The sequence below is a fragment of the Bombina bombina genome, unplaced genomic scaffold (genome assembly GCF_027579735.1).
Source record: "Bombina bombina isolate aBomBom1 unplaced genomic scaffold, aBomBom1.pri scaffold_886, whole genome shotgun sequence".
In the NCBI taxonomy this organism is placed as follows: Eukaryota; Metazoa; Chordata; class Amphibia; order Anura; family Bombinatoridae; genus Bombina; species Bombina bombina.
The window spans coordinates 74,558-91,456 of NW_026512203.1; the positions used below are offsets into that span (position 1 = coordinate 74,558).

The window sequence follows — 16,899 nt, forward strand, 5'->3', positions numbered from 1 at the left end:
TGTGATATTTCATAATTATTAATAGGTGGGTTGTTCGAGATCTGCTGTAATTTGACACATAGGGGTAGTTAGTTAGCAATACGCTATGTTTTGTCCAGTATCCCCTCAGTCTTTGTATGGGCCTTAGACTGTACCATTAGCAGCATCGGTCTACCCTGCTATGAGTAATAACTATGAATGTTCTTGCAACTCTGTTTATATCATTTGATAAAGAAGCTTTGAGATTTGGTTATCAACAGAGTCTCTATATTCATGTTGTCCAGGGGGCTGCCAGTGTGCATATACATTTACTGTGCACAATATTTTAAGACACCATACACATAGATTTAACACATGTGTTAGGGGACACACAGGTATTTATTACACAGACATTTTGAGAGTAGGAGAATTTGTGCTCTATTTACACTCCCCTTACACTTTCACTACACCAGTATGATTATTATACCTGACATGTCTTATTCACTATATGTTTTTTAAAATATTCATTTTCAAATATGCTTTTTTTCAAATATGTTTTTTTCAAATGTGTTTTTTCAAATGTGGTTAATATATACTGTCTGTAAGATAAGTAGCTGTTACCAATTTATGCTGGTCACATGATTACAATGTTGTTGAGGATCACTATAGCAACCAGTTTTGGCTCAATTTTCACTGGGAGGAGCTTGCTTGGCTTTATATTTTCAGTCACTTTTGGTTTGTACTTATCTGAGGAAGGGGAGTGTGTCCCCGAAACGTCACGCTAAATAAAGTTTTTGATGAAAATACCAGTGAGTGCCTTCCTTCATCGTATGTATGTATATGTATATATATATATATATATATATATATATATATATATGTGTGTATATATATATATATATATATGTGTCACATATAAGAATATAGAAATAAAATAGCGCTGGTTACTATAAAATATATTGCTATATACAACACACATGTATACAGAAAATATATGTTGGTATTCAAAAATATCCCAATAGAATTTGAGTGTATAGGTTAAAGATAGTATTGGAACAGTTCTCCTTCTGGTCAGCTAATATAAGACCTCTTGTTTGCTCCCCCTTTGGGTGTCCACTTACTTCATACTACCTTAATCGTAATGAGGTAAATATTTGACGTGTCCAGTGTATCTGTTCCCAGGTGAATGTTTTCACAGAAGCTTGTCTTGGGGAGTTGATGCCTTTTTGTCAGTGGTAGAAACCTCCAGGTTAGAAACTTTCTTCCAGGTCTCTGAATATTCTTTGTCTTCTTGTTGAGGCCTCCTCCTACTTGAGGTACTGGGACAGGAAGTAAAGGACACTTTTGTCGGCTGCTTAATGAAGCTTTTAGTTCGCGAGCAGCGCCTCCTTTCTATGATCAAACACAGAATTCACGTCCAGTCACTTCTCCGTTTGTCAAAGACTAAAAATCCTGCAGCATACTTTATCCTCTGGGTTTAATGGATTCTTTCAAACACTAAAATCTGCTGCTTTCTCTGCCTGGAGGTTTCTACCACTGACAAAAAGGCATCAACTCCTCAAGACAAGCTTCTGTGAAAACATTCACCTGGGAACAGATACACTGGATACGTCAAATACTTACCTCATTACGATTGAGGTAGTATGAAGTAAGTGGACACCCAAAGGGGGAGCAAATAAGAGGTCTTATATTAGCTGACCAGAAGGAGAACTGTTCCAATACTATCTTTAACCTATACACTCAAATCCTATTAGGATATTTTTGAATATCACCATATATTTCTCTTGTAAGATGTATCTAGTCCACGGATTCATCCTTACTTGTGGGATATTCTCCTTCCCTACAGGAAGTGGCAGAGAGAGCACCCACAGCAGAGCTGTCTATATAGCTCCCCCCTTAGCTCCACCCCCCAGTCATTCTCTCTGCCTGCTTAACTGCTAGGAAGGGCAAAGAGCTATGTGGTGACTAAAATGTAGTTTTTTACTTCTCAAGCAAACGTTTATTATTTTAAATGGTATCGGTGTGTACTATTTACTCTCTGGCAGAAAAGGGAAGAAGATTTCTGCAAGAAGGATGATGATCTTAGCACTTTGTAACTAAGATCCACTGCTGTTCTCACAAGGCCTGAAGAGTATAGGAAAACTTCAGTTGGGAGAACGGTTTGCAGACTAAGCAGCATATGAGGTATGTTCAGTCTATATTTCTCTTGTAAGGTGTATCCAGTCCACGGATCATCCATTACTTGTGGGATATTCTCCTTTCCAACAGGAAGTTGCAAGAGGAACACCCACAGCAGAGCTGCTATATAGCTCCTCCCCTAACTGCCATACCCAGTCATTCTCTTGCAACCCTCAACACTAAAGGTAGTAAGAGGAAAGTGGTGTAATATAGTTAGTTTTTTCTTCAATCAAAAGTTTATTATTTTTAAATGGTACCGGAGTTGTACTGTTTTATCTCAGGCAGTATTTAGAAGAAGAATGTGCCTGCGTTTTTTCTATGATCTTAGCAGAAGTAACTAAGATCCACTGCTATTCTCACATATGTCTGAGGAGTGAGGTAACTTCAGAGGGAGAATGGCGTGCAGGGTATCCTGCAATAAGGTATGTGCAGTCTTAAGTTTTTCTAGGGACTAGAAAATGCTGCTGGTACCTGATTAATGTAAGTTAAGCCTAAATACAGTGATTTAATAACGACTAGTATCAGGCTTGCTATCAGAGGTATATACTCTGATTAATGTGCAATATAAAACGTTTGCTGGCATGTTTAATCGTTTTTATATATGCTTTGGTGATAAAACTTATTGGAGCTTAGAAACAGTTTCCTGAGGCTTTCCACCGTTGTAATATGAGTGGGAGGGGCCTATTTTAGCGCTTTTTTGCACAGTTAAAATTACAGACAGAGACATTCAGCTTCCCTCAGCAGTCCCCTGCATGCTATAGGACATCTCTGAAGGGCTCAAAAGGCTTCAAAAGTCGTGTTTTGAGGAAGGTAAAGCCACAGTGGAGCTGTGGCAGTTGTTGTGACTGTTTAAAAACGTTTGTTAAAACGTTTTTTGTATTAAGGGGTTAATCATCCATTTGCAAGTGGGTGCAATGCTCTGCTAAATTGTTACATACACTGTAAAAATTTCGTTAGTCTAACTGCTTTTTTTCACTGTTATTTCAAATTTTACAAAATTTGTTTCTCTTAAAGGCACAGTAACGTTTTTTTATATTGCTTGTTAACTTGTTTTAAAGTGTTTTCCAAGCTTGCTAGTCTCATTGCTAGTCTGTATAAACATGTCTGACATAGAGGAAACCCCTTGTTCATTATGTTTAAAAGTCATGGTGGAACCCCATAGGAGAATGTGTACTAAATGTATTGATTTCACTTTAAACAATAAAGATCAGCTGTTATCTTTAAAAGAATTATCACCAGAGGATTCTGACGAGGGGGAAGTTATGCCGACTAACTCTCCCCGCGTGTCAGACCCTTTGACTCCCGCTCAAGGGACTCGCGCTAAAATGGCGCCAAGTACATCAAAGACGCCCATAGTGATTACTTTGCAGGACATGGCGGCAATCATGGATAATACCCTGTCAGCGGTATTAGCCAGATTGCCTGAATTTAGAGGAAAGCGCGATAGCTCTGGGGTTAGACGTAATACAGAGCGCGCAGATGCATTAAGGCCCATGTCTGATACTGCGTCACAATATGCAGAAGCTGAGGAAGGAGAGCTTCAGTCTGTGGGTGACATTTCTGATTCGGGGAAACCTGATTCAGATATTTCTACTTTAAAATTTAAGCTTGAGAACCTCTGTGTATTACTTGGGGAGGTATTAGCTGCTCTGAATGACTGTGACACAATTGCAGTGCCAGAGAAATTGTGTAGACTGGATAAATACTATGCAGTGCCGGTGTGTACTGATGTTTTTCCAATACCTAAAAGGTTTATAGAAATTATTAATAAGGAGTGGGGATAGACCCGGTGTGCCGTTTTCCCCCCCTCCTATTTTTAGAAAAATGTTTCCAATAGACGCCACCACACGGGACTTATGGCAGACGGTCCCTAAGGTGGAGGGAGCAGTTTCTACTTTAGCAAAGCGTACCACTATCCCTGTCGAGGACAGTTGTGCTTTTTCAGATCCAATGGATAAAAAATTAGGTTACCTTAAGAAAATGTTTATTCAACAAGGTTTTATCCTGCAGCCTCTTGCATGCATTGCGCCTGTCACTGCTGCTGCAGCGTTCTGGTTTGAGTCTCTGGAAGAGGCCTTTCAGACAGCTACTCCATTGACTGAAATACTTGACAAGCTTAGAACACTTAAGCTAGCTAATTCTTTTGTTTCTGATGCCATTGTTCATTTGACTAAACTAACGGCTAAGAATTCTGGATTCGCCATCCAGGCGCGTAGGGCGCTATGGCTTAAATCTTGGTCAGCTGACGTGACTTCAAAGTCTAAATTACTTAACATTCCCTTCAAGGGGCAGACCCTATTCGGGCCTGGTTTGAAGGAAATTATTGCTGACATATCTGGAGGTAAGGGTCATACCCTTCCTCAAGACAGGGCCAAATCAAAGGCCAAACAGTCTAATTTTCGTGCCTTTAGAAACTTCAAGGCAGATACAGCATCAACTTCCTCTGCTACAAAACAAGAGGGAACTTTTGCTCAATCCAAGTCGGGCTGGAAACCTAACCAGTCCTGGAACAAGGGCAAGCAGGCCAGAAAGCCTGCTGCTGCCTCTAAGACAGCATGAAGGAACGGCCCCCTATCCGGTAACGGATCTAGTAGGGGCAGACTTTCTCTCTTCGCCCAGGCGTGGGCAAGAGATTTTCAGGATCCCTGGGCGTTGGAGATCATATCTCAGCGATATCTTCTGGACTTCAAAGCTTCCCCTCCTCAAGGGAGATTTCACCTTTCGAGATTATCTGTAAACCAGATAAAGAAAGAGGCATTCTTACGTTGTGTGCAAGACCTCCTAGTTATGGGAGTGATCTGTCCAGTTCCACAGTTGGAACAGGGACAGGGTTTTTACTCATATCTGTTTGTGGTTCCCAAAAAAGAGGGAACCTTCAGACCCATTTTGGATCTAAAGATCTTAAACAAATTCCTCAGAGTTCCATCGTTCAAAATGGAAACTATTCGGACCATCCTACCTATGATCCAGGAGGGTCAGTACATGACCACAGTGGATTTGAAGGATGCTTACCTTAACATACCGATTCACAAAGATCATCATCGGTTTCTAAGATTTGCCTTTCTGGACAGGCATTACCAATTTGTGGCTCTTCCCTTCGGGTTAGCTACAGCCCCAAGAATTTTTACAAAGGTTCTGGGGTCGCTTCTGGCGGTCCTAAGACCGTGAGGTATAGCAGTGGCCCCTTATCTGGACGACATCCTGATACAGGCGTCAAACTTTCAGATTGCCAGGTCCCAGACAAGGGACTCTGTAGAAATGAAGATTTACCTGACAGAATCCAGGTTATCAAAGCTTCTAAAATCTTGCCGTGTTCTAAATTCTATTCCGCGCCCTTCGGTGGCTCAATGCATGGAAGTAATCGGCTTAATGGTAACGGCGATGGACATAGTAGCATTTGCACGCCTACATCTCAGATCGCTGCAACTATTCATGCTCAGTCAGTGGAACGGGGATTACACAGATTTGTCCCCTCTGCTAAATCTGGATCAAGAGACCAGAGATTCTCTTCTCTGGTGGTTATCTCGGGTCCATCTTTCCAAAGGTATGACCTTTCGCAGGCCAGATTGGACAATTGTAACGACAGATGCCAGCCTTCTAGGTTGGGGTGCAGTCTGGTATTCCCTGAAGGCTCAGGGATCGTGGACTCAGGAGGAGAAACTCCTCCCAATAAATATTCTGGAGTTAAGAGAAATATTCAATGCTCTTCTAGCTTGGCCTCAGCAACCCTGAGGTTCATCAGATTTCAGTCGGACAATATCACGACTGTGGCTTACATCAACCATCAAGGGGGAACCAGGAGTTCCCTAGCGATGTTAGAAGTCTCCAAGATAATTCCCTGGGCAGAGACTCACTCTTGCCACCTATCAGCAATCCATATCCCAGGTGTAGAGAACTGGGAGGCGGATTTTCTAAGTCGTCAGGCTTTTCATCCGGGGGAGTGGGAACTCCATCCGGAGGTGTTTTCTCAAATGGTTCATCGTTGGGGCAAACCAGAACTGGATCTCATGGCGTCTCGCCAGAACGCCAAACTTACTTGTTACGGATCCAGGTCCAGGGACCCAGAAGCGGCACTGATAGATGCTCTAGCAGCACCTTGGTTCTTCAACCTGGCTTATGTGTTTCCACCGTTTCCTCTGCTCCCTCGACTGATTGCCAAAAAGAGAGCATCGATGATCTTGATAGCGCCTGCGTGGCCATGCAGGACCTGGTATGCAGACCTAGTGGACATGTCATCCTTTCCACCGTGGACCCTGCCTCTGAGACAAGACCTTCTAGTACAAGGTCCTTTCAATCATCCGAATCTAATTTCTCTGAGACTAACTGCATGGAGATTGAACGCTTGATTTTATTAAAGCGTGGCTTCTCCGAGTCAGTCATTGATACCCTTATACAGGCACGAAAGCCTGTCACCAGGAAAATCTACCATAAGATATGGCGTAAATACCTTTTTTGGTGTGAATCCAAGAATTACTCATGGAGTAAGGTTAGGATTCATAGGATATTGTCCTTTCTCCAAAAGGGTTTGGAAAAAGGATTATCAGCTAGTTCTTTAAAGGGACAGATTTCTGCTCTGTCTGTTCTTTTGCACAAGCGTCTGGCAGAAGTTCCAGACGTTCAAGCTTTCTGTCAGGCTTTGGTTAGAATTAAGCCTGTGTTTAAACCTGTTGCTCCCCCATGGAGCTTAAACTTGGTTCTTAAAGTTCTTCAAGGGGTTCCATTTGAACCCCTTCATTCCATTGATATCAAACTTTTATCTTGGAAAGTTCTGTTTTTGATGGCTATTTCCTCGGCTCGGAGAGTGTCTGAGTTATCTGCTTTACAATGTGATTCTCCTTATCTGATTTTCCATTCAGATAGTTCTGCGTACAAAACCTGGGTTTTTACCTAAGGTAGTTTCTAACAAGAATATCAATCAAGAGATTGTTGTTCCATCATTGTGTCCTAATCCTTCTTCAAAGAAGGAACGTCTTTTACATAATCTGGACGTGGTCTGTGCTTTAAAGTTTTACTTACAAGCTACAAAAGATTTTCGCCAAACATCTACACTGTTTGTTGTTTACTCTGGACAGAGGAGACGTCAAAAAGCTTTGGCAACCTCTTTCTTTTTGGCTTCGGAGCGTAATACGCTTAGCCTATGAGACTGCTGGACAGCAGCCCCCTGAAAGGATTACAGCTCATTCTACTAGAGCTGTGGCTTCCACCTGGGCCTTTAAAAATGAGGCTTCTGTTGAACAGATTTGCAAGGCGGCGACTTGGTCTTCGCTTCATACCTTTTCAAAATTCTACAAATTTGATACTTTTGCTTCTTCAGAGGCTATTTTTGGGAGAAAGGTTCTACAGGCAGTGGTTCCTTCCATTTAAGCCTGCCTTGTCCCTCCCTTCATCCGTGTACTTTAGCTTTGGTATTGGTATCCCACAAGTAATGGATGATCCGTGGACTGGATACACCTTACAAGAGAAAACATAATTTATGCTTACTTGATAAATTTATTTCTCTTGTGGTGTATCCAGTCCATGGCCCGCCCTGTCTTTTTAAGGCAGGTCTAAATTTTTATTTAAACTACAGTCACCACTGCACCCTATGGTTTCTCCTTTCTCGGCATGTTTCGGTCGAATGACTGGATATGGCAGTTAGGGGAGGAGCTATATAGCAGCTCTGCTGGGTGAATCCTCTTGCACTTCCTGTAGGGGAGCAGATAATATCCCAGAAGTAATGATGACCCGTGGACTGATCACACAACAGAAGAAAGGAATTTATCAGGTAAGCATAAATTATGTTTTTTTGAAGGGACTAAAGGGGTCATTGTGGCTTTGTTTTGAGTTTTGTAACTCACATGGTTAATTAAGAGACACTCTGGTGTTTCTCTGGTAGGCCTCAAAACATCGAGTGCGGTGGGAGGGGCCTAATTTCGCGCCTCAGTTGCGCAGTTTCCTTTCCCCTGAGACATATCACTGCTTCTCCTGTCGTTTCTGCTGTGTTTGAGGGTTGTTAAAGAAGTTTTTTTCCCCCACAAATCGTTCTGAAGGGCAGGTAGGAGCCACAGCAGAGCTGTGGCATGGTGCTGAAAGTCTTTTTTACTGGGGTTAACGTTTATTCAATCCGTTTTTGCCATTAAAGGGTTAATTGTTTATTTGCATAGCTGTGCAAAGTTACTAAGCCTTTATAATGCTACTGTAAAAATTTCGTTAAGTTTACTGCTTTTTTTACACTTTTTTGCAGAACTGGTGCAGCTTTTTTTCTCTTAAAGGCACAGTACCGTTTTATTTCTAAGTGTTTTTTACTTTGATTACAGTGTTTTCCAAGCTTGCTTGTTACATTACTAGCCTGTTTAACATGTCTGACACCAAGGAAAATCCTTGTTTATTATGTTTGGAAGCCATTGTGGAACCCCTTCTTAGAATGTGTCCCAATTGTACTGATATGTCTATAAACTATAAAGAGCATATATTAGCACTTAAAAATAGAGCAATAGATGATTCTCAGTCTGAAGTAAATGAGGGTTCGCCATCTAGCTTTCCCCAAGTGTCACAACCAGTAACGCCCGCACAAGTGACGCCAAGTACCTCTAGTGCGTCAAATTCTTTTACTTTACAAGACATGGCCACAGTTATGAATACAACCCTCACAGAGGTTTTATCTAAACTGCCTGGTTTACAAGGAAGCGGGACAGCTATGGGTTTAGGAAAAATTCTGAGGAGTCTGACGCTTTAGTAGCCGTATCTGATATGGCCTCACAGTGCTCTGAAGTAGGGGTGAGGGATTTGTTATCTGAGGGAGAAATTTCTGATTCAGGAAAGACGCTTCCTCAGACAGATTCTGATATGACGGCCTTTAAATTTAAGCTTGAACACCTCCGCTTATTGCTCAGCGAGGTATTAGCGACTCTAGATGATTATGACCCTATAGTGGTTCCAGAGAAATTGTGTAAAATGGATAAATACTTAGAGGTTCCTGTTTACACTGATGTTTTTCCAGTTCCTAAGAGGATTGTGAATTTTATTACTAAGGAGTGGGATAGACCAGGTATTCCGTTCTCTCCCCTCCTGTTTTTAAGAAAATGTTTCCCATATCTGACGCCATGCGGGACTCGTGGCAGACAGTCCCTAAGGTGGATGGAGCTATTTCTACTCTGTCTAAGCGTACAACTATACCTATCGAAGACAGTTGTGCTTTCAAAGATCCTATGGATAAAAAATTAGAGGGTCTCCTGAAGAAAATTTTTGTTCATCAGGGTTTTTCTCTTCAACCTATTGCGTGCATTGTTCCTGTAACTACTGCAGCTGCTTTCTGGTTTGAGGCTCTAGAAGAGGCTCTTCAGATGGAGACTCCATTAGAGGAGATTATGGACAGAATCAAGGCCCTTAAATTGGCTAATTCTTTTATTACAGATTTTCAACTGGCTAAATTAGCGGCAAAGAATTCAGGTTTTGCCATTTTAGCACGCAGGGCGTTATGGCTTAAGTCCTGGTCTGCTGATGTGTCATCCAAATCTAAACTTTTGAACATCCCTTTCAAAGGAAAGACCCTACTCGGGCCTGAACTGAAAGAGATTATTTCAGACATCACTGGAGGGAAAGGTCATGCCCTTCCTCAGGATAGATCAAATAAGATGAAGAGTGGTTCCGTTTCGGCTTCCTCTGCTGCAATGCAAGAGGGGAATTTTGCCCAATCCAAGTCAGTGTGGATACCTAACCAGGCTTGGAACAAGGGTAAACAGGCCAAGAAGCCTGCAGCTGCCTTTAAGACAGCATGAAGGGGTAGCCCCCGATCCGGGACCTGATCTAGTAGGGGGCAGACTCTCTCTCTTCGCTCAGGCTTGGGCAAAAGATGTTCATGATCCCTGGGCTTTAGAAATCGTGTCCCAGGGATATCTTCTGGAATTCAGACTCCCTTCCACGGGGGAGATTTAATATTTCTCGATTGTCTGTAAACCAGACAAAGAGAGAGGCGTTCTTACGCTGTGTAGAAGATTTGCTTACCATGGGGGTGATCCGCCCAGTCCCAAAAAGAGGAACAGGAACTTGGGTTCTACTCAAACCTGTTTGTGGTTCCCAAAAAAGAGTGAACTTTCAGACCAATCTTGGATCTCAAAATTCTAAACAAGTTCCTCAAGGTTCCATCATTCAAGATGGAGACCATTCGGACTAATCTGCCTCTGATCCAGGAAGGTCAATATATGACTACCGTGGACTTAAAGGATGCGTATCTACACATCCCTATTCACAGAAATCATCATCAATTTCTCAGATTTGCCTTTCTAAACAGGCATTACCAGTTTGTGGCTCTTGCCTTTGGGTTAGCCACGGCTCCAAGAATTTTCACAAAGGTGCTAGGGTCCCTTCTGGCGGTTCTACGACCTCGGGGCATAGCAGTGGTGCCTTATCTAGACGACATCTTAATTCAGGCATCGACTTTTCAGCTAGCCAAGTCTCACACGGACATTGTGTTGGTTTTTCACTGGTGGAAGGTGAACATAAAAATGAGTTCTCTCTTCCTCTCACAAGAGTTTCCTTTCTGGGGACTCTGATAGATTCGGTAGAAATGAAAATATTTCTGATGGAAGTCAGAAAATCAAAACTCTTAACCACTTGCCAAACTCTTCATTCCATTCCTCAGCCATCTGTGGCTCAGTGTATGGAGGTAATCAGACTCATGGTAGCGGCAATGGACATAGTTCCTTTTGCCCGCCTACACCTCAGACCACTGCAGCTATGCATGCTCAAACAGTGGAATGGGGATTATGCAGATTTATCTCTTCAACTGCATCTGGACCAGGAGACCAGAGATTCTCTTCTCTTGTGGTTGTCTCAGGACCACCTGTCTCAGGGAATGTACTTCGCAGGCCAGAGTGGCTCATTGTAACGACAGATGCCATCCTGCTAGGCTGGGGTGCAGTCTGGAACTCCCTGAAAGCACAGGGCTTATGGTCTCGGGAGGAATCTCTTCTTCCGATAAACATCCTAGAACTGAGAGCGATATTCAAGGCGCTTCAGGCATGGCCTCAGCTTGCTGCAGCCAAATTCATCAGGTTTCAGTCGGACAACATCACGACTGTAGCTTATATCAATCATCAAGGAGGAACAAGGAGTTCTCTAGCGATGATGGAGGTAACCAAAATAATTCGATGGGCAGAGGATCACTCTTGTCATCTCTCAGCAATCCAGATCCCAGGAGTAGAGAACTGGGAGGCGGATTTTCTAAGTCATCAGACTTTTCATCCGGGGGAGTGGGAACTCCATCCGGAGGTATTTGCTCAGCTGATTCAGCTATGGGGCACACCAGAATTAGATCTGATGGCGTTGCGTCAGAATGCCAAACTTCCTCGTTACGGGTCCAGGTCCCGGAATTCCAAGGCGGTACTGATAGATGCTCTAGCAGTGCCTTGGTCCTTGAATCTGGCCTACGTATTTCCACCGCTTCCTCTCCTTCCACGTCTGGTTGCCAAAATCAAGCAGGAGAGAGCTTCTGTGATTCTGATAGCACCTGCTTGGCCACGCAGGACTTGTTATGCAGACCTAGTGGGCATGTCCTCGGTTCCACCGTGGACCCTGCCAATGAGGCGGGACCTTCTAATCCAAGGTCCGTTATCACATCCAAATCTAATTTCTCTGCGTCTGACTGCTTGGAGATTGAACGCCTAGTTCTATCAAAGCGTGCGTTCTCTGAGTCAGTCATTGATACCCTGATTCAGGCTAGAAAGCCTGTCACCAGGAAGATCTATCATAAGATTTGGCGCAAATATCTTTATTGGTGTGAATCCAAAGGTTACTCGTGGAGTAAGATTAGGATTCCTAGAATATTGTCTTTTCTCCAAGAGGGTTTGGAGAAGGGATTATCAGCTAGTTCTCTAAAAGGACAAATATCTGCTTTGTCTATTCTACTACACAAATGTCTGGCAGATGTCCCAGACGTTCAAACTTTTAGTCAGGCTTTGGTCAGAATTAAGCCTGTATTTAAGCCTGCTGCTCCGCCTTGGAGCCTAAACTTAGTCCTTAGAGTTCTTCAAGGGGTTCCGTTTGAACCTATGCATTCCATAGATATTAAATTTCTATCTTGGAAAGTTTCTGAGCTATCTGCTTTACAGTGTGATTCCCCTCATCTTATTTTCAATTCAGATAAGGTGGTTTTGTGTACCAAACCTGGTTTTCTTTCTAAGGTTGTTTCTAATAAGAATATCAATCAAGAGATTGTTGTTCCTTCTCTGTGTCCTAATCCTTCATCAAAGAAGGAACGTCTGTTGCACAATCTTGATGTGGTTCGTGCTTTAAAGTTCTACTTACAAGCAACCAAAGATTTCCGTCAAACATCTTCACTGTTTGTTGTCTATTCTGGTAAGCGGAGAGGCCAAAAGGCTACGGCTACCTCTCTTTCCTTTTGGCTGAAAAGCATCATCCGTTTGGCCTATGAGACTGCTGGACAGCAGCCTCCTGAAAGAATTACTGCTCATTCTACTAGAGCTGTGGCTTCCACATGGGCTTTTAAAAATGAGGCTTCTGTTGAACAGATTTGTAAGGCGGCAACTTGGTCTTCGCTTCATACTTTTTCCAAATTTTCCAAATTTGATACTTTTGCTTCTTCAGAGGCTATTTTTGGGAGAGAGGTTCTACAAGCAGTGGTGCCTTCCGTTTAAGGTCCCTGTCTTGTCCCTCCCTTCATCCGTGTCCTAAAGCTTTGGTATTGGTATCCCACAAGTAAGGATGAATCCGTGGACTTGATACATCTTACAAGAGAAAACATAATTTATGCTTACCTGATAAATTTGTTTCTCTTGTGATGTATCGAGTCCACGGCCCGCCCTGTTTATTACGACAGGCATATATATATTTTTATTTTTTAAACTTTCAGTCACCACTGCACCCTATAGTTTCTCCTTTTTCTTCCTAGCCTTCGGTCGAATGACTGAGGGGTGGAGCTAAGGGGGAGCTATATAGACAGCTCTGCTACTGGTGCACTCTCTGCCACATCCTGTAGGGAAGGAGAATATCCCACAATTAAGGATGAATCCGTGGACTCAATACATCAAAAGAGAAATAAATTTATCAGGTAAGCATAAATTATGTTTTTCTGTATACATATGTGTATGTGTTGTATATAGCGATATATTTTATAGCAACCAGCGCTATTTTATTTCTATATTCTTATATGTGATATTTATGTTAAGAGAGAGCTTGAGGAGGATCTCTCTGATTTTAGAAATTAGCAGCCGGTGATATAATTTGTTTAATATTAGTTCTGACTAAGTCAGATCTTGTGACTAAGTTAACTATACCAATTTGTGGAGCGCTTTTTTAATCTTCGGGTCTTCTTTGGTTTTTACCAAGAATTCTACTTGTATTCTAATATAGAGTGTGTGTGTGTGTGTGTGTGTATGTATATATATATATATATATATATATATATATATATATATATATATATGTGTGTGTATATATATATATATATATATATGTGTGTATATATATATATATAAATATGTGTGTGTGTGTGTATATATATATATATATATATATATATATAAATATGTGTGTGTGTATGTATATATATATATATATATATATAAATATGTGTGTGTGTATGTATATATTTGTGTGTGTGTGTGTATGTATGTGTGTATATATATATATATATATATATATATATGTGTATGTATGTGTGTGTGTATAGAAGATTCCAATAAACACATTTTTGAGATTTATTTTTAATATATATTTAAAACTTTTTTTTTTGTGTGGCATATTTCTTAATTCTGAGAATAGCTAGTTGAAACCATCATCCACTGAAAACTAATTTTTATGCCCCAAAAGTATTTGTTGTTTTCATAGGTAAATAATAAAAAAAAACCATGAAGTAGAGCTGCAACAACTAATCGTCATAATCGATAATAATCGATTATGAAAATAGTTGTCAACGAATCTCATAATCGATTAATCGGTTTGCAATTAGTTGGTCTGTGCACTACTCCAGCTGCTTTATAACACTGAGCTCCTGCACATGGTATTGTGTTTTATGGTTATGTCCTTAGCCTAAAGGACGTCTACAGACGTCTACTTTTCACTTTTTCTGGACAGTATACGTTTACAACTACCCCTGGCTTATGTGCAACCCAGATATAATAGTCATCACTTGGATTGTTTATATTAAATCAGGTTATTTGAAACTATGCTTTTCATGATATAGTGCTGAGCTTGTTGTTTACACCTTGCCCCTAGACTGATGGGAGTTATTTAAATTGATTTGCACTATTATCTGTTTGCACAATTATTAGCGTATTGCTTGCTATTGCTGATTATATGTACTGTATAAATAAATGTGTAAGGCTTTGTCCTGTTATTGATATACAGTCCTTAGCGCTTTTGATTTTGTTTTTTATTGTTTTTTTTATATTTTTAATAAATTGTGATAATATGTACCAGATTCAACCTTTATAAGTATATATTCGTTATTTTTAGAGCGGACTAGATATTTCCCCTAACCTTATAGCTGGTTATTTACCATTGCATATAGATATTCAAGATATTTTTATGTTAGAATGAAGTCAAGGGTTACTTTATTGAGAGGTCCCTTGCCAAGGTAGAAAACACTTAGCATTAGTGAAGAGCTAACACAGATAAATATCCCACTTTGGTGAAATTGGCAAAACCCTACTTATACACCTCAACAGCCTTTTCTCTGCTGCAGGAAATATAGCTGCAAACAGAGAACCAGCCTTAGCCAGAAGCATGTGGACATGTTGAGATTTTTTAATTTCAATGCAAAGTTTCTGAAAGAGTGAATAACAGAATGTTATTAACAGTGATAGTCTAACTCTCTAGTTCTACCTCTTTTCAAAGTTTGTGGTTTTCTTTTGTTTAATTATAAAACTGTGCTCTGCTGCTTAAAAATTGAAGAAACAGTTGTGTTAATGTAAAGTTTTAGTCTGAAGTTTATATTTGTAACATTCATTATGTGGATTTTATTTAAAACATAGAAAACGATTGATTCTCTTTTTATCCGATTAGTCGATTAATCGAAAAAATAATCGGTCGATTAATCGATTATGAAAATAATCGTTAGTTTCAGCCCTACCATGAAGGCTCTATTTCTGTGTAAACAGTGATAGCAAAAAATGCTAAAATGTCTCTGGTACTTTAGTCAAATTTTTCTTTGAATTCAAAGTAGCGAAGGGGTTAATACTAAATCTTATAAGTATTAAAATAGCAAAAAGTATTTGTAATTCATTCTTTCAGTATTTAATGAATATGATTTGATCTAACAGTCGCTCAGAAAATCACATTGTCCGTATGTATTTTTTTTTTTGCAGATTTTATACAATGGTAGATATGAAGAAAATGTCCTTAAACATGTCACATCTTTTATTTCTATTTTTGTGTTCTCCTTGGGGTATTAATTAATGAAATTTACGGTTTGTTTTTGTTTTTTTCCCTGAATAATCTTTCCAATTATGCAGAGGCGGAATCCAAGCCATGGACATGCTAGGAAGAGAGCCAAGGTACACTTCCATACAGCGCATACCACCCACATATTAGATGCAATTATTTGTACTTGCACCATTTTGATTGCATCCAATTTTGTTTTTCCTGGTTGATGTTGCAAGCATAGTTCTTTAAAGGGACACTATACACCAATGTTCCTGTAACTGCAAGTAATAGACACTACTATAAAGAAGAATATGCAGAGATACTGATCTAAACATCCAGTATAAAACCTTTTAAAAACTTACTTAGAAGCTCCCAGATTAGCACTGATAAGGTAGTCTGGGACACCCACTGGAAAAGGCTGGGTAAGCAAAAAGAGCAGATACTACCCCCCCCCCCCCCGCATATGAAAAGACAGATTACATATACATCTGGCACTGTGGGGCTTGGTTAGGAGTATGAAAATCATGAAAATGTTCTAAAAAAAACAAACAAAAAAAAAATGCAAATCTGTACATTGTTATAAAAACACTACCAGATGAAATATATAAATGGATCATCTACAAAACATTTGTGCAAAGAAAAATCTAGTTTACAATGTCCCTTTAATAGAATTTATGCATGCAGTACTGAACCACATGTAGCATTTTTTATCATTTAATGTGTTCCCACTAGGGATGCACCGAAATTTCGGCCGCAGAAAGTTTCGGCCGAAAATGGCATTTTTGGCTATTTCGGTTTTCGGTTTTTTTGCCTGTTATTTTCGGTAAAATTATTGTGTAGCATGTTTCAAATTTGATGCTAGCCTAGCTGCTGTTTAAGTTGACTTACTTGACTAACTGTTCTGCATATAATGAGTTTTATAGGACTATACTTTATTTGGATAATTGGTAAAAAAAAAACCCTGTTAAATATGATTCTGTTACATAGAACTAAATGAAGAATAATACAGTATATTGATATTTATAATTGTTTTAAGTAGGAATGCACCACAATTTTGGTCACAGAAACATTTTGGCCGAAAATGGCATTTTTTTTTTTCTTGGTAAAATTATTGTGTAGCATATTATTGTTTTAAGATATTTTTGTCCAATTTTAGTGTGTTACTTTCAATAAAAGTGTGGGCTTTTTTTATTGGCTCTAATTATGCAAAAAAAAAACTAAAAAAAAAATAATTTGAAAAAATACATTTTCGGTATCAGTTTCGGTTTTCGGCCAAGTGCATCCCGGATTTTCGGATTCGGTTTCGGTCCAGAATTTCCATTTCGGTGCATCACTAGTTCCCACTGATTCATTTCATTTGCTGGAGTGTATTCAGTTGTTTACAAATCCCTATTTTACCTT

The 16,899-nt window shown here is 40.1% G+C and overlaps 1 protein-coding gene across 1 annotated transcript in view; it reads left to right on the forward strand.

The window, feature by feature from the left end:
• The window catches only part of LOC128644171 (R3H domain-containing protein 2-like), a gene marked incomplete at its 3' end in the record, with an annotated part of 87,220 nt that overhangs the window by 48,185 nt on the left and 22,136 nt on the right, over nucleotides 1-16,899 (forward strand). The window contains exon 4 of the mRNA XM_053696876.1: nucleotides 15,588-15,629. Coding sequence (XP_053552851.1) covers nucleotides 15,588-15,629 — 42 coding nt within the window. The remainder of the gene's footprint in view (nucleotides 1-15,587; nucleotides 15,630-16,899) is intronic.